The sequence below is a fragment of the Myotis daubentonii genome, chromosome 3 (genome assembly GCF_963259705.1).
Source record: "Myotis daubentonii chromosome 3, mMyoDau2.1, whole genome shotgun sequence".
NCBI lineage: Eukaryota > Metazoa > Chordata > Mammalia > Chiroptera > Vespertilionidae > Myotis > Myotis daubentonii.
Window position 1 is genome coordinate 214,390,781 of NC_081842.1, and position 18,579 is coordinate 214,409,359.

Consider the following 18,579-nt stretch of genomic DNA (forward strand, 5'->3'; position numbering starts at 1 on the left):
ACAGCCTGGCTGGCGTGGCTCAGTGGTTGAGCATCGACCTATGAACCAGGAGGTCACGGTTCAATTCCTGGTCAGCACACATGCCCAGATTGTAGGGGGTGCAGGAGGCAGCCAATCAATGATCCTCTCTCATATTGATGTTTCTATCTCTCTCTCCCTCTCCCTTCCTCTCTGAAATCAATACATATTTATTTATTTATTTATTTTTAAAAAACAGACAAACAAAAAAGTCCACAGTGGCAGAGAGAAAGGCTTTCAGTTTAATCGAGATGAAAATGCTCTCACTCCTGCTGCCCAGGCGCTGACCTCCCCCGGCCAGGTGAGCCCATGTGCTGACCTTGCTGCACAGCAAAGATGAACCGCACACACAGCTCAGGTTTGGACACTGAAAGGACATCCCGGTCTAAAGTCTAGGTGTACTCACTGACACCTGCCAGTGACTGTAACTCTGGTATGTCCTAAGCCAGTCTGGCCTATAGGTCTTTGACGGGAAGAATAAGATTCAATTCAACAAATATTTTTTTGAGAGGCACTGGTACAGCGGCAAGTGCATAAACTCTAGTATTAATAATTGAGTGACCGTGGGCATAGTTTTCAATCTCTCTGAGCCTCAGTTTCCTCCTCTAGGGGAATAACGGGAATAATACTAGCACCTGACACTCAGGATGAAATGAAGTTAAGAGGCAGTGTCACTGCTCCACTCAAAATCAACCAACAGACTGCTGTCTCTGATGGAGTAATAGAGACCAGATTTTCCTTCTTACTGTAAACCAGAAAACTAAATCAAATAAACGGCACCATTGTTTGTAGACACTGGACAGCAGACAGTACAGGACTATGATTCCTGACAGGACAGAAACAAATAATATGAGCCCTAAGATCACCCTGGCTGCACACTGCAGGCCAAGGAGAGCTGAGGGTGGGAGGGGTGTCCCCAGCAGACCCCGGCAGTCTCACTGAGTTGAGGAAACAAAGGCTGGGGTTCAGGGAGGCCAACGCAGCTGAAAGTCGCAGGATAGAGTTCCAGAGAGGAGAGAACTGTGCAGAAAGACAGCTCCAGAAATCTGCTTGGAGGTTCCCTTAAGTCTCTGCTGAATATTAAAATGTGTGCATGCATAGAATGAAGCTCCACAAGGTTAAAAAGAGTGCTGAAGAAGCTGCGAGCTGTACAGCGCCCAGAACCCTCACAGGGTCACAAATCCCAAGCACCACAGTGGAGTGTCCTCACTGCTCACTCAGTAGAAACTGGGAAGGGCCACATCTGGGTAGGGGAGTCAGATTATCCCTGGGGTAAAAGCAACCCTAGACCTACCCTTAAAAGCGTAAAAATAGGACGATATTGCTTGTTGGTGAAAAAACAATCTGGGTGGGACAACAGTGAAATCTAGAGTAGAAAAAAGTTGGTCCAAGGTGTCCTGCAGGCTATAAAATGCAGTTTAATCAGCGTGCCATTTTCTTTTTGTTCACATTATGTGAACTAATTGGAATGCTCAAATTTTTAATATGCTAATAAAGTTTTCAAACCTGAAAAAAAAGTAGAAGATATAGAGATGAAAAATATAATAGCCTAAGTAAAAATTTCACTGAATGGAATGAGATTAGACACTGCAGAAGAAAAGGTAAGTGCACTTGAAGACATGGCAGCAAAAACAGACAGTGAAAAAAGACTAAAAAAACTTTTTTGAGAAATAATGACTGAAAATTTTCCAAATTTGATGAAAACTAAAACTCAGAGATCCAAGAAGCTCAACAAACTCCCAGTAGAGCAAACAAAACCACACTAAAGCACATTATCATGAAACTAGAGGCCCGATGCACGAAATTTGTGCAAGAGTAGGTCATCGCAGCCCCAATTTTGGAAGGTCGTCGATTTGCATATTAGACTTTTATTATTATAGACTAGAGGCCCGGTGCACAAAAATTTGTGCACTCGGGGGGAAGGAGGGGTCCCTCAGCCCGGCCTGTGCCCTCTCGCAGTCTGGGATCCCTCGGGAGATAACGACCTGCTGGCTTAGGCCTGCTCCTGGGTGGCAGAGGGCAGGCCCAATCCCTAGGTGCAGCCCCTGGTCGGGCTCAGAGCAGGGCCGATTGGGGAGTTGGGGCGCTGCCTCCTGTCATGCACAGAGCAGGGCGGATCGGGAGGTTGCAATGCCACCCTCAGTCACGCTCAGGGTAGGGCCGATTGGAGGGTTGGGGCACCGCCCCGTCACACTCAAGGCAGGGTCCATGGGGAGGTTGCGGCGCCAACCCGTCACGCACAGAGCAGGGCCAATCGGGGGTTGGGGAGCTCCCCCCTGTCACTCACAGAGCAGGGCCGATCAGGGGGTTGGGGAGCTCCCCTGTCACTCACAGAGTAGGGCCGATAGGGGAGTTGGGGCACCGCCCCATGTCACACACAGAACAGGGCGGATCAGGGGGTTGGGGCGCCGCACCCTGTCACACTCAGGGCAGGGCCAATGGGGAGGTTATGGCTCTACCCCATCACACACAGAGCAGGGCCCGTGGGGGGCGGTTGGGGCGTCGCCCTCTATCACCCACAGAGCAGGGCCGATCAGGCTGTTGGGGCGATGCCACTGTCACACTCAGGGCAGGGCTGATGGGGAGGTTATGGCTCTACCCCATCACACACAGAGCAGGGACCGTTGGGGGGGGGGGGGTTTGGGGCGCCGCACCCTGTCACACACAGAGCAGGGCCGATCAGGGGGTTGGGGCGCCGCACCCTGTCACACACAGAGCCGCAGGGCGATCAGGGGGTTGGGGAGCTCCCCACATCAGGCACAGAGCAGGGCTGATCAGGGGGTTGGGGCGCCTTCCCCTGTCACGAACAGAGCAGGGCCGATAGGGAGGTTGTGGCCCCGCCCCCTGTCACACACAGAGCCACAGGGCGATCAGAGGGTTTGGGCGCTGCCCCCTGTCACACTGATCCCGGTGCCGGGAGGCCTCTCGGCTCCACTGATCCCGGTGCTGGGAGGCATATTACCCTTTTACTATATACGATAGAGGCCTGGTGCACGGGTTGGGGCCAGCTGGTTTCCCCTGAAGGGTGTCCTGGATCAGGGTGGGGGTCCCCACTGGGGTGCCTGGCCAGTCTGGGTGAGGGGCTGAGGGCTGTTTTCAGGCTGGCGGGTGACTGAAAGCTCCCAACTGCTCCTTTCTTTCTTTTTTCTTTTTTTTTTATTCTGGGCCAGCTTTAGCTCTGGCTCCAGCTCTTAGGCCTCCGCTGCTGAAAGCAGGTTTCTGGCCTTTGTTTACCTTCTGTATTTGAAACAATGTTGCAATCCTGCTGGCTGAAGCCTGGCAACTAAAGCACGTTTCTGGGGTTTTGTTTAGCTTCTATGTTTGTAACATAGTTGCTTAGAGTTGCAGCTCAGAGGCCGGCAGCAGCAGGCGGGGAACATTGGAGTCCTCTGTCACTGAAGCAAGCAAGCCTCATGTTCGCTTTAAGCTGCCTGGCTGCCAGCCGCCATCTTGGCTGGCAGTTAATTTGCATATCGCCCCTGATTAGCCAATGGGAAGGGTAGCGGTCGTACGCAAATTACCATGTTTCTCTTTTATTAGATAGGATTGCTAAAATTCTATGAAAAAGGGGAAAATTTATAAATAACCAGAAAAAAAAGAGAAATACTACCTACAAATATTAGTCAACATTAAGGGTGATTTTACACTTCTGATCAGAAACTATGCAAGCCAAAACTAAAATAGAATAGTATTATTAAAATGCCCACAGGTAAAAAAAAAAAAAAAAAAAGTCAACCTAGAATTCTATATCCAGTGACAATGTCTTTCAAAAATGAATACTAAATTAAAACATTTTCAGAAAGAAAATAAAAAGCTGGAAGGCCTAGCTGGTGTGGCTCAGTGGTTGAGCATCCACTTATGAAACAGGAGGTCACGGTTCAATTCCTGGTCAGGGCACATGCCTGGATTTTGGGCTCAATCCCCAATAGAGGGTGAGTAGGAGGAAGCCAATCAATGATTCTCTCTCATCATTGATGTTTCTATCTCTCTCTCCCTCTCCTTTCTTCTCTCTGAAATCAATAAAAATATAGTTTTTAAAAATAAAAAGCTAGAAGAATTTGTCAATAGTATACTTGGACCTCAGGAAATGTTCAAAGAAATTCTTAAAGCAGAAGGAAAATACCAAATAAAAACTTGGTCTACACAAAAGAAGAATGCCAGAAATTATAAATATGTTGGTAAATATAGGATATTTTAAACGTTTCTTTTATTTTTAAAAGATAGTTTAAAATGTACTGTGGGATTTATGACATGTGAAAGTAAAATCAATGACACATAGTAGTGGATGAGAGAAAAACTAGAAGCATACTGTTTTTAGGTTCTTAAATTATATGTTAATTAGTAAACTATCATTTGAAAGTAGTCTAATAACTTCAAGTAACATATTATAAACCTTAGAGCAGCGGTTCTCAACCTGTGGTCGCAACCTCTTTGGGGGTCGAACAACCCTTTCACAGGGGTCGCCTAAGACCATCGGAAAACACATATATAATTACATATTGTTTTTGTGATTAATCACTATGCTTTAATTATGTTCAATTTGTAACAATGAAAATACATCCTGCATATCAGATATTTACATGACAATTCATAACAGTAGCAAAATCACAGTTATGAAGTAGCAACGAAAATAATTTTATGGTTGGGGGTCACCACAACATGAGGAACTGTATTAAAGGGTCAGGCATTAGGAAGGTTGAGAACCACTGCCTTAGAACAATCACTAATAAACAAAAAGCAACCTAAAAAGTAGTGGTAAACCAATAGCAGATATAAAATGAAATCCTTAAAAACAATTCAATCCAGCCCTGGCCAGCTTGGCTCAGTGGCTAGAACGTCAGCCTGCGGACTGAAGGGTCCTGGGTTCGATTCCGGCCAAGGGCACATGCCTGGGTTGCGGGCTCAATCCCCAGTAGGGGGCATGGAGGAGGCAGCCAATCAATGATTCTCTCTCACCATTGATGTTTCTATCTCCCTCTCCTTCTCCCTTCCTCTCTGAAATCAATAAAGAAATATATATTTTTTTAAAAAAACAATTCAACCCAAAAGAAGAAAACAAAAAAAAACCCCAGATTTAAAAAAATTGCAAGATGGTAGACTTAAATCCAACCATAAACAAAACACTCCAATTAAAAGGTAGAGTTGTCAGGCTGAGCAAGGGAGCCTGGGGGAGAGCAAGCCCTCGCTGTATGCTATCCATGAAAAAAAAAAAAAAAAACATTTTAAAGACACATATAGGTAAAAAGCCAAAGAATAGAAAATGACATACCATGCAAACACTAATCATCAGAAAGCTGTAGTGGCAATATTAATCTCAGTCAACTTCAAAATAATAGATATTACCAACGATAAACAGGGAAATCTCAAAAATAAAGGAGTCAATCAAGATGACATAGTAATCCTGAATAACTATGCACACAATAACAGTTTCAAAATATATGAAGTAAATCAGACATAATTACAAAGAATAGACAAATCCACAATTACAGTTGAAGACATTAATACTCCTCTTTCCTTAACCAGAAGTCAGTAAAGATACAGAAGGCCTAAATAACACTATCAACCAACACAGCCCAACATTTGTATAACACTCTAACAGCAGAATATACTTTATATTTTATTTTATTTGTTTTGTTTTATTTGTTTTGTTTTGTTAATTCTCACCGAGGATATTTTTTCCATTGATTTTTAGAGAGAGTGGAAGGGGGAGTAGAGAGAAACATTGATGAGAGAAACACATCAATTGGTTGCCTCCCGCACTGACCTCAACCAGGGCCAGGTATTGAACCTGCAGCCTAGATATGTGCCCTTGACTGGGAATCAAACCCAAGACCCTTCAGTGGGCAGGCCAAGGCTCTAACCATGGAGCCACACCGGCCAGAGCTATACATTATTTTCAAGTTCATAGGAAAAATTCACCAAGACAGACCACAAAACAAATCTCAAATTTAAAAGATTTGAAAACATACACAGTACGTTTTTTGACCACAACGGAATTAAACTAGAAATCAGTAACAGAAAAAAAACATTGGAAAAGTCCCAGATATTTGGAAATTAAAGAACAGATTTCTAAATAATTTATGGGTCAAAGAAGAAATCAGGAAATTAGAAAATATTCTAAACTAAATGAACATGAAAATACAACATATCTAAATTATGGAATGCAACTAAAGCAGTACTTAGAGGGAAATTTACAGTTTTAAGCATTGGTTTTAGAAAAGAAGACAGAAAAAAGTAAGAGCAAATAAAATTCAAAGGAAATAAAAGGAAAGGAATATATGATATAAAAATTACAAATAGAGGAAAATCAATTAAATAAAAGCTGGTTTTTTGAAGACACTAATTTCCACTATTAGAAATGAAAAAGGGGAAACCACTGTATTTCTACAGACATTTAAAAGATAATAAGGCAGCCCAACTGGTGTGGCTCAGGGGTTGAGCATCAACCTATGAACCAGGAGGTTACGATTCGATTCCTGTCACAGAACATGCCCAGGTTGTGGGCTCGATCCCCAGTAGGGGGCATGCTCTCATCATTGATGTTTCCCTTCCTTCCTTTCTCTCTCTCTCTCTCTCTCTCTCTCTCTCTCTCTCTCTCTCTCCCTCTCTCCCCCTCTCTCCCACTCCCTCCCTCCTTCCCCTTCTCTGAAATCAATAGAAATATTAAAAAAAAAAAAAAAGATAATAAGGCCCTGACTGGGTAGGGTAACTCAGTTGGTTGGAGCATCCTCCTGATATGTCAAGGTTTCAGGTACGATCTCTGATCAGAACACATACAAGAAACGACCAATGAGTACATAAATAAGTGGAACAACAAATTGATGTTTCTCTCTCCCTCTCTCTTTCTATTTCTCCCTTCCTCTCTAAAATCAATAAATACATTAAAAATAATAAAGGAATATTATTAAAAAAACTTTAAAACAATAAATTTCAGAACTAAAATAAACAAATTCCTTGAGACACATACCAAATTGACACTAGAAAAAAACAGAAAAGTTTTTCTTAATATATTTTTATTCATTCTAAGAGAGGAAGGGGGAGGGAAAAATAGAAACACCAATGATGAGAGCACACCTCCTACTGGGGATTGAGTCCACAACCCAGGCGTGGGCCCTAACTGGGAATCAAACCGTGACCTTCTGGTTCATAGGCAGATGCTCAACCACTGAGCTACACCAACTAGGCAAAACAGATAAGTTTAATTGCCTTATATCTATTTTAAAATAGGCAATTAAATAATTTAAAACAAAAAAGAAATAAAACTATAAATCAATATTCCTCATAAACATAAATGTAAAAATCCGTAACAAAATATTGACAAAACACATCAATATATAAAAAGGATAATAATACATTATGACCGAGTGGAACTTATCCAACAAATGCAAGATTGGTTTAACATTTGAAAAACCAATCAACATAAATCATCGTATTAATAGAATAGAGAAAGAAAACAATAAGATCAACTCAACAGAAAGCAAAAAGAGCACCTGACAACACTCAGATAATTAAAATTAAAAGTTGAATCTCCTCCACTTGATGAAGGGCACCTAACAAAACAGCTATAAGCTAACATCATATTTAAATGTGAATGACTGAATGCATGTCCCTCAAGATGAACAAGGTAAGACTGTCTACTCCCACTATGTCTTTTAACTTTGTACTAGAAGTCCTAGGCTGTATGTACAATACTATAAGAAAAACAAAGGCATATAAATTGGAAAGCAAAAATTAAAATTGTCTTGCCCAGCCGGTGTGGCTCAGTTGGTTGACCATCATTCCAAGCACAGTTTATCACCGGTGCCATTCCTGGCCAGGGCACATGCCTGGGCTGCTGGAGGCAGCCAATTGATGTTTCCCTCTCATAGATGTCTCTATCTCTCTCTCCCTCTCCTTTCCTCTCTCTGAAATCAATAAAAACATATTTAAAGAAGAATTAAAGCTGTTCTTATTTGCAGACAGCACTATCATCTTAGCAGAACTCTACAAAAAAGCTATTAGATTATGAGTTTAACAAGGTTGCAAAAATAAGGTCAACATACAAAATCAATTTTATTACTATATACTAGCACTGAAGAACCAAAAAAATGAAATCTAAAATTCATGAATTCAATAACCTGCAAAGATACAAAATGTTTCTCAAGAAATTTAATAGAGACCATGCATGACCTACACACTTAAAACTAAAAAACACTATTGGGAAAAATCAAATAAAGCTAAATGGAGATATATACCATGCTAATGACCAATATTAAAATGTCAATTCTCCCACCAATTGACCTATAGATTCTACATAATTCCACCAAGCTTTTTTGCAGGAAGTGATAAACTGATTCTAAGATTTATATACAGGTGCAATAGACTAAAGCTAAAACAATTCAGAAAATGAATACAGTCAGAATACTTGACCTGATTTCAAGATTATTTAATTTGCATTAGGACAGATATATGTACAGACAAATGGAACAAAATAGAGTCCAGAACTTGATCTATGTGTACAGAATGTTTTTAAATTTTTGACAAAGGTGGCAAGATGATTCAATGCAGAAAGGGTAATCTGTTCAACAAATGATAATGGAACTGCTATGCATATGGGGAAAAGGGACCTCAGCCTTTACCAATAAGCACAGGAAAAGATGCTCAGCATTAGTCATCACAGAAATGTAAACTCCAACCACAATACCACCACACATGCACTAGAATGGCTAAAAGAAAAAGGACGGATAACACCAAGTATTGTTGTCAATATGGAGCAAATGAAAACTAGCACAACTTTGCAAACTCTTAAGCAATTTATTATAAAACTAAACATGCAACTACATGACCCAGCAATTGCACTCATAGATATTTATCAAGAAAAATGAAAACATATATCCTCACAAACACTTATACATGAATATTTATAGTAGCCCCAAACTAGAAACGGTCACGTGGGAAGGCTCTAATCTAAGATGACTGATGATCCCCACCGCCTGGCATTCATGCGTTGGTTTTGTCCCCTTGAGTATGGGTGTATCTGTGACTTGCTTCTGGCAAAGGCGACGGATACATGTAATTACATGTACATGGGTACGATGCATATGACAGTAATGTCCAATTTGCTAAGAGAGTCCCTCCCTTGCTGGCTGTGAGGAAGCAAGTGGCCATGTCGAGAAGACCTCAGTCTGCAGTCCACAAGGAACTGAATTCTGTTCACACCACATGAGCTAGAAACAGATCCTTCCCCATCCAGACTCAGATTACAGCCCCGGCGGACACCTTGATAGCTGCCTGAGACACTCAGCTAAACTGTGCCCTGATCCTGACCCATGGAAACTGAGACAATAGATACAGCTTGCTTTAAACTGCTACGTTTGTGGTAATACTGTTATGCAGCAATAGGTAATTAATATAATCCAAACTCCCATCAACTGATGAATAGAGCAACAAATGTTGGTACAGCTATACCGTGGAACACAGCTCACTAATAAAAATTAATTACTGACACGCACAACAATATAAATTTCACAAACATTACTCTAAGCAAAAGAAATGAAACAAAAGAATACATATATTATGAATTCACTTATGAAATTCTAGGAAAGACATTATAAACTACAGTGATAGAAAGAAGTTCCGATTTCCTGAGGCCAAAGGCTGGGAATTTCTGGGAAGCAGCATGAGGGAACATTTAGGAATATTGAAATTGTTTTAATTGTGGTGATGGTTACACAGATACACACACACACACATACTAGTGACCCGGTACACGAAATTCGTGCACATTAAAAGGGAATTTATTAGAGGAACTATTTTAATATTGCTATTTGCCCCTTCTCTATAATAGAAGTGTCAGAGATGAAAGAAAATTAGTAAAATGTATATGAAAATCTTCCTCCTGTCAGAGTCTGGGGCACACCATGGGAACCAAAGTCAAGTCCCCGCCCACCCAAGTGCGCTTAGAAATCGCGCAAGACCCAGACCCAGCCAGCCCCACCTCCATTGGGCTAGATCCAGACCCAGGCAGCCCCACCCCCGCCAAGCCCCGCCAGGTGGGGGCGCAGCCTCAGGTCCCCCAGCCTGGCACCGGGGCGAGGGGCACAGCCTCAGGTCACCTGGCCCAGTGTCGGGGTGGTGGAGGTGGCCTGAGGTCAAGCTCCACCAGGCAGGCCACACAGCCTGAGGTCCCCCATCAAGCCCTGCCAGGCGGGGGGCACAACCTGAGGTCCCTCAGCCTGGCACTGGGACGGGGAGCGTGGCCTGAGGTCCCCCGGCAAACTCCACTGGGCAGGAGGCATGGCCTAAGGTCCTTTGTCAAGCCCCACCAGGCGGGGGGCGCAGCCTCAGGTCCCCTGCCCTGGCCCAGCACCATGCAGCCTCAGGTCCCCTGCCCTGGCCCAGCACCATGCAGCCTCAGGTCCCTGCTGATTGCTTAACACATTGTTTACAGGTAGTTTTTATCGCACGCTAACAGGTGGCGTGGGCCATTTTTGCTAATTTTTTGTGCAAATGGCAACGTTCAGTAAAATTACGATAATTTTAGTTTACGTATTTATACATTACCCACATTCTACTGCTAGTCTATAAAAAACGTATTAATACGTGTCCCGCGCTCTACTACCAGTCAACGTAAAACGTTTAAGTAAAACGTATAAATACGTTTCCCGCATACAATGTGTTAATTGCTTAAGACTCGTTATGGGAACTCGGCCTCCACTGTGGGCACAGCAAACTTGACCATTATGGTATGACGGTCAATTTCCATATTCCCTCTTCATTAGATAGGATGTACATATATATTTGTCAATACTCACTAAACTGACCACAACATACCTACAACATACCTATTGAATTCCACAGTAAAGTTTTTGGCCACAAGAACTTTGTAACTCGGTAAGATATTTAATATAAGGTATAACAAATATTAGCAAAGTTGGAAAGAAAGTGACTAGTTTGGAAAAAGTGATCTTCACAATGGAGAAATCCTATGGACATCACCTTAACAAGCAATTAGACATGTCCTCAATAATGGGCCAAACCGGTAGCACATGCTTCCTGATGTGACTCACTGAGGACAGCTATACAGTATTCTCACAAAAAATGTTGAACCTGGAGCTAAACGTGAGGAAACAAATCAGAGAAATCCACATAGCAGACACTACCGAACAAGGGTCCGTACTCTCCTCAGAATCAGTATCATGAAAAACAAAAAGGCAGATGAACTCACCAGACATGTATACTATATCTTCACAAAAGGCATGTAGCATATTTTCACAGCAGCACTAACAGTAACAACCCAAAAGGCAAACAACCTACATGACCATTAAGAGCAGAATGGTTAATAACAAATGGACAAGTATGTTCACATAATGTAAGAACTACAGATAGCAGTAAAAATGAACTGTCACTGTTCACAACATGGATAATATAAATGTAATGATGAGTGAAAGCAGCCACTGAGCCAATGGATTTTAAGTCAGAACAGGGGCAACCTCTGGGGGTTGGAGAGTGATGGGAGGGGCCCTAGGAGGATTTCTGAGGTCCTAGTAATGTCTGATTTATTGATCCGAGTACTGCTTACAATTCACCAAACTGGACACATAATTTGTGTGTGTTTTTGTTAAATTTCAGTAAAAGTGTTTTTTTTAATGTTAAAGTTTAGGGAATCATTCTACATTAAAACAGACTAAAGAAATAAATCAATACAATCTCTGTTTCTTGATTGGATCCTGATATTTTTAACTGGGAAAATTTGAATGTAGACTGTTTAATATTTTGCCAATACTAAATTTCTTATGTGCTGATGATATTGTAGTTGTGTAACCTTACTCTTATGAAAGACAAGGTGAAGCATTATAGGATGAATACTGTGATGCCTGTTACTATCAAATCCTTTCAAAAAGATATATAAGGAACCCTCATGCCAGTTCGATTCCTGGTCAGGGGCACATGCCCGGGTTGCGGGCTCGATCCCCAGTGTGGGACGTGCAGGAGGCAGCCGATTAATGATTCTCTCTCATCATTGATGCTTCTATCTCACTCTCCTTCTCTCTTCTTCTCTAAAATCAATTTTTTTTTTTTAAGTTGAGGGGAAAAGCTCTTGTTTGCACTGCTATCATTCAAGAGTTCTTAGCCTTCCAAACCTGCATGTAGAGACTTGGAGAAGAAAACTCTCATTGGGCACTCAGTATGCACAACATGCTTTTTTATTTTTATTATTTATTGACTTTAGAGAGCGAGGGGAAGGGAAAAGGAGGGAGAGAAACATTGATTTGTTGTTCCAGTTATAGATGCATTCATTGGTTGATTTTTTTTTTTTTTATTAATCCTCACCCAAGGATATCTTTCCATTGATTTTTAGAAGAGTGGGAGAGACAGGGAAAGACAGAGAGAAACATCAATGTGAGAGAAACACACTGATTGGTTGCCTCCTGCAACCAAGGTAGCTGCCCTTGACCGGAATTGAACCTGGGACCCTTTGGTCCACAGGCCGATGCTCTATCCGTTGAGCCAAACCAGCTAGGGCCATTGGTTGAATATTGTATGTAGCCTGGCGAAGAGATCAAAATCATTAACCTTTGCATATCCGGATGATGCTCTAACCCAGCAGTTGCCAACCTTTCGCACCTCATGGACCACCAGTGGTCCACGGACCATCAGTTGGCGACCGCTGCTCCCAACTGAGCTACCTGGCCAGGGTACAACATGCTCTTTACATCTGTGATTCCAGTTGACACACAGAGCAACCCTCCAGGGTAACTGTTATTAGTCTCATTTCACAGAGGAGAAAACGGATGCTCAGAGAGGTGGAGGGACAAGTCCTGTAGTTAGACAGTGCTAGGGTGCAAACCTGTGTGTCAGACACAAGGCCCTGCTATTCCACTCCATAATGTCTTCCTTGGGCTTATCTCCTTCTCCTGCTTCTGTGTTTTCTCAATCCAAAATTTACTATGTCCAGTGAGCCCCACAAATTTGAAATTTATGTTCTGTAATAATACTCAATATTCAATAACCATTAGACAATCAGATTGAACTAGCCTCTCTCTCCACTGAAGACATTAAAGCTGGTGGGAAAGTATAGAAATAGGGTAACATTTCCTCTTCCTACGGGCCATGACATATGACATGCACAGACTAGATGGGACTTTGATCAGAGATCAGACAGTAACATGGGGAAAACAGAACAAGGAAAGGAAGCAATAAATACAATTCCAACAGACTATCTTGGAGACAGACTAAAATGACTATACCGTTATGAAAAAGCAAGTATGTCACTGAAATCTAAAAGTCACAAAGAACAACTAAGGTAAACACCAGCATTCGGGGTGTTGCTTTAAATTCCAAGGAAATTACTTCAAAATAAATAAAGAACTTTAATGGACAACATGAAAAATCATACCCTAACACATGATAATAGGGCTTGAGGAAAGGTTTAGATCACTTGTGAATGAAAATGCAGTTTACTGAATGGACTAATAATAGATAAGACACTAGGGGAGAAACCGAGATGGTGGCATAGGTAAACACTGGAAATTGCTGCCTCACACAACCACTTCAAAAATACAACTAAAAGACAAAACGGGCATCATCCAGAACCACAGGAAGGCTGGCTAAGTGGAAATTCTACAACTAGAAGGAAAGAGAAAAGCACACTGAGACTCAGAGGAGGTGCAGGAGTAAAGTGCAGAGGTACGGAAGCGCACGTGGAAAGGGCTGGCAACTGAGGAAACGGTTGTCTTTTTCAAGCTGGAGGGAGACACAAGCTCCCGACTGCTCTGAACTCCAGTTCCGGGCAAGTCTCTGGGAACCCAGACTCATACGGGAGAAACTGGACTGTATGGTAGTGGGCAGAACTCGGAACTCGAGGGCGGCTTTCTCTCAGAGGTGCTTGCAGCGATTACCGGGACACTGAGATGCGGGGCCTCTTAGGTAGGACTGAGGATCAGCCATAGCTGTTTGCCCCGCCCCATCCAAGCTGTGTGCAGAGGCTTTTGCATATGAAAGGCCTGGCCCAGGGGTGGGCAAACTTTTTGACTCCAGGGCCACAATGGATTCTTAAACTGGACTGGAGGGCCGGAACAAAAGCATGGATGGAGTGTTTGTGTGAACTAATAGAAATTCAAAGTAAACATCATTACATAAAAGGGTACCGTCGTTGTTTTTTTTTTAGTTTTATTCATTTCAAACGGGCCGGATCCGGCCCGCGGGCCGTAGTTTGCCCACGGCTGGCCTGGCCCTTTGCAATCTGAAAATTACCTAACAAACTGCAGCTGGGTTAGAGAGACCCAGAACTTCCAAAAGAAGGCCCAAGGCCCCACAGCAGCTTGCACTGCTTCACATCTGGGCCTCATCTGGGCACCTCCAAACCCCAAACAAAGAAGAGGAATCTGCAGATTTCTCCATAGCTCCTGCTGGGTAGCCTCAGGCAGAGGCTAAATTAGCACCTCCTCAGAGATCCAAGAGCCAGTGTATCCAGTGGTCAGAGTGGGACCATCCAGATTACAACTCCTCAGATCCAAAAGGGACATACTCAGGGGGCAGACTCAGTGAGCACCAAAGCCCTAATGAAGCAAGTCTTGCCCCAGAAGGGTGTCTCCAGCACAGAAGTTCTCCCACTGCAGACACAGCTGATTCTCACAGCCAATTGGCCTGGAGGTCAATTCCTCCCAGTGATAATTACAACAATCAAGGCTTAACTACAACAAGACTGTGCACAAAGAGTGTCCACCTCCGGTAATTGGGGAGGCTGAGCGACTGGGCCCTAGAGGACACCTAGCACAGAAAGCCACTCTATCAACACAGGGAAGCATAAAAACTGCGGAGACAAAGAAACAGGTCACAAATGACAGAAATGGAGGAACTCTATAACTGCAGGATATAGAGTTCAAAACCACACTTATAAGGTTTTTCAAGAATTTTCTAGAAACAGCCGATAAGTTTAGTGAGACCCTCAAGAAATCTAGTGAGACCCTCGAGATTATGAAAAAGGACCAACTAGAAATTAAGCATACACTGACTGAAATAAAGAATAATATACAGAGATCCAACAGCAGACTAGAGGATCGCAAGAATCAAGTCAAAGATTTGAAATACGTAGAAGCAAAAAACACCCAACTGGAAAAACAAAAAGAAAAAAGAATCCAAAAATATGAAGATAGTGTAAGGAACCTCTGGGACAACTTCAAGCGTACCAACATCCGAATTATGGGGGTGCCAGAAGAAGAGAGAGAGCAAGACATTGAAAACCTATTTGAAGAAATAATGACAGAAAACTTACCCTACCTGGCGAAAGAAATAGACTTTCAAGTCCAGGAAGCGCAGAGAACCCCAAACAAAAGGAATCCAAAGAGGACCACACCAAGACACATCATAATTAAAATGCCAAGAGCAAAAGACAAAGAGAGTATCTTAAAAGCAGCAAGAGAAAAAAAGTCAGTTACCTACAAGGGAGTACCCATACAACTGTCAGCTGATTTCTCAACAGAAACTTTGCAGGCCAGAAGGGAGTGGCAAGAAATATTCAAAGTGATGAACAGCAAGAACCTACAACCAAGATTACTTTACCCAGCAAAGCTATCATTCAGAACGGAAGGTCAGATAAAGAGCTTCACAGATAAGGAAAAGCTAAAGGAGTTCATCACCACCAAACCAGTATTATATGAAATGCTGAAAAGTATCCTTTAAGAAGAGGAAGAAGAAGAAAAAGGTAAAGATACAAATTATGAACAACAAATACACATCTATCAACAAGTGAATCTAAAAATCAAGTGATGAACAGAATAAACTTGTGAATATAATAGAATCAGGGGCATAGAAAGGGAATGGACTGACTATTCTCAGGGGGGCGGGGAGGAATGTGGGGGGGGGGCGGGAAGAGACTGGACAAAAATCATACACCTATGGATGAGGACGGGGGGGGGGGGGGGTGGTAAGGGCAGAGGGTGGGGTGGGAACCGGGTGGAGGGAAAAAAGAGGAACAACTCTAATAATCTGAAAAATAAAGATTTAATTAAAAAAATAGATAAGACACTATATCAGGCACTGTTTTAAAATAACTTACTTAATCCTCAAGGACAACCCATGCGATAGGCACTAGTTTCGTTCCCACTTTACAGATGGAGGATCTAAGGCCAGAAAAATTAAGTAATTTATCTAAGATCACCCAGATGGTAATAGTGGGGGCTAGGATTCTAGCCAGTGGAGATGGCCTCAGAGCTCATACTTTTAACCACTGCTCCTCATTGCCTGTTAAGGAAGAAACAGTTGGTTACTCCTAATCTTTCGAAATGAGGTATTGATTCCACAAAGACGACTAAGAAATTTTCTATGAGAGACAGAACACTGACTCCGCCCCACAGGAGTAATGCAGCTCTTCCTACATACAAACCAAGTTTGGGGGAATTCTCCAAACAGTTCTTTCGATTCCACTCTGCTTTGACTAGAGAAAAAGATAACAGGTTGATCAGGACTTAAAAATGAAATGGCACCTGCGGCCTGGGTCATTCAGTTGGGTGTTGCCCCGTGCACCAAAGGCCTGCTGGTCCGGTTCCGATCAGGGCACTTGCCGGGATTGAGGGCTTGGCCCCCGGGGCCATAAAGGAGGAAACTGATTGATGTTCTGCTCTCACATCAATGTTTCTCTCTTCTCCCTTCCTCTCTCTCTAAAAATCAATAAACGGTAAAAAGAGTTGGTTCACTTAACAAGTGTGCTTTTGCAGCTGATTGTCAGTGAGAGAATTTGGCATGAAGAGTCCAAGTTTTCCTCCGGGCTGCCAGCATATTCTGATGCAACCCCAGCTCCACCGACTTTGGGAAAGAGGGCAAAGGAGAAGCAGAGCTGAAACCAAACAAGCCTGGCCACGTCCCCTTGGAGGACCTTAGAGCCTTCCCACGGGGACAGAGGGGGCAAGTCCAGAACCAAAGAAACCTTTGGGCCCTACCATGGCTCCACGTGGCACGGTTTTCAGTCATGTTCACAGCACTGGCAAACAGACGCTCAGGGCCTGAAGGCACCCTTTCATCCCTTCCATTGGCATATTGCCCTCTCTATGCCAATAGCATCCCAGCCTGTGGGCACTCCTGACATTTAACAGTTCGGAGAAGCCCAGATTCCGAGGCGCCCGGGCATTTCAGCGAGCCGTACGGGTTAAGGCAAGACAGGAGGGTCCTTCTCTCGGGACAGCCTCGCACTCCAGAATTTTCTGACAGTGAGAAGGCCAGACTCAGCCTTCATTGCTTCCCCTGTTTTACCATCCATCTTTCTGACCACTCACCCCTCTAACGGAAGCTGGTCTGGGGAGCACTCAACTCCTCTACGTGCAACTCCCCTAATAAACGTATGGGGAGAATAAAACAGTAAGAAACACTGAGCGGGGCTGTCCTGCCTGGGCAGGACGCGAAGCACCAGGAGGCTGCCCGGAAGGCCACAGGTGCTTGGAGGTGAGAGATGAGCGAGGCGGTCCGGGCTGCAACCCTTTTCTCCTGCCTCTCATCCCAACTAAATGCACGCGCGCCTGGCTGCAAGTCCAGGCTCCCTCAGGCAGACGACTGAGGTCACGTTGCAGACCCTTAGGATCCGATTCTGCAACATGGTGGTTAATGGCCTGTGCTTCTCAGGGGTTCTGATGAGCATCGAACGAGACAACACACGCCATCTGTCCTCGGCCTGGCAGCAATGGCAGCACACGCTCGGTAAAGGCAAGATGCCGCTCGCCCCCACCAGCCCCTCCACCGCGGACCTCCGACCCCTGCGGAGCCGCGCCACCCACTGTTCCCGACGGCGGGCCACAGGCATGGGCACGGGCCCTCGGGGTCCCCGCCACACTCGGGGTCCCCGCACCGGATGAGGTGCGGCTCAACCTGTGGCCGAACCGCTACACCGGCGCTCTGGGTGGAGACACCGAACCCTGGGGAGCGAGGACGGGTCCTGAGCAGACAGCGTGGTGGCGGCTGTTGTTTACATGGAGTCAGCCCCTTCCCACCAACGCACTGAGCGGGTCACCCTGACCCTCCCACTCGGCGAGGGGCGCGCAAAGGTGACTGACGACGAAGCGGGGGCGGCGGGGCCACCCGGAGGCTGAGGCGGAGGGGGTGCGAGCCCCGAGGGAGGCAGGCCCCTCCCCGAGGGACAGCCAGACCCACCGCGTCTCTCCCTCCTCGAGCAGGAGCCCTCGCAGCTCCGGGCTGGGGGCTTCTCGGCGTCCCGCCACCGGCCCGGCCCAGCAAGGGAGACCCCAGGGGCCGGCAGGCGGGTAGTGGCACCTGCGGGTGCCCCGAGCCCGGGAAGGTGGTCAAAGAGGGGTCACGGGGGAGGGGCCGGGCTGCGAGGACCCGGGGAGGGGCGGGGAAGGAGGGGGCAAGCGAGGTCTGGCCCCCGGGTTCCGAAGCGCAGGGTCCCCACCCGACTCCCAACCGCACACCGAGCGCCCCCTCCAGCGGGGGTCCCCGCCACCACGGTCGGGCCGTCCGGCTCCCCTCACCTGGCTCGGCTGCTCTGCCTGCTCCGAGGACGCCATCTTTCCGAGGCCTGACTAATCGATCGCCGCGGGGCGAGGCTTCTCCCAGGCGCCCTCGCTCTCGCTC

At 44.8% G+C, this 18,579-nt stretch overlaps 1 protein-coding gene across 3 annotated transcripts in view; it reads right to left on the reverse strand.

The window, feature by feature from the left end:
* PEX14 (peroxisomal biogenesis factor 14) overlaps positions 1–18,575 on the reverse strand; it is a 139,709-nt gene extending 121,134 nt beyond the window's left edge. For 2 of the 3 annotated variants that reach the window (XM_059691288.1, XM_059691285.1), the window contains exon 1: positions 18,477–18,575. In XM_059691288.1, the coding sequence (XP_059547271.1) occupies positions 18,477–18,512 (36 nt within the window). In that variant the 5' untranslated portion in view covers positions 18,513–18,575. The remainder of the gene's footprint in view (positions 1–18,476) is intronic. The other variant, XM_059691286.1, reaches the window with a different exon arrangement.
* Positions 18,576–18,579: the final 4 nt, after the last annotated feature.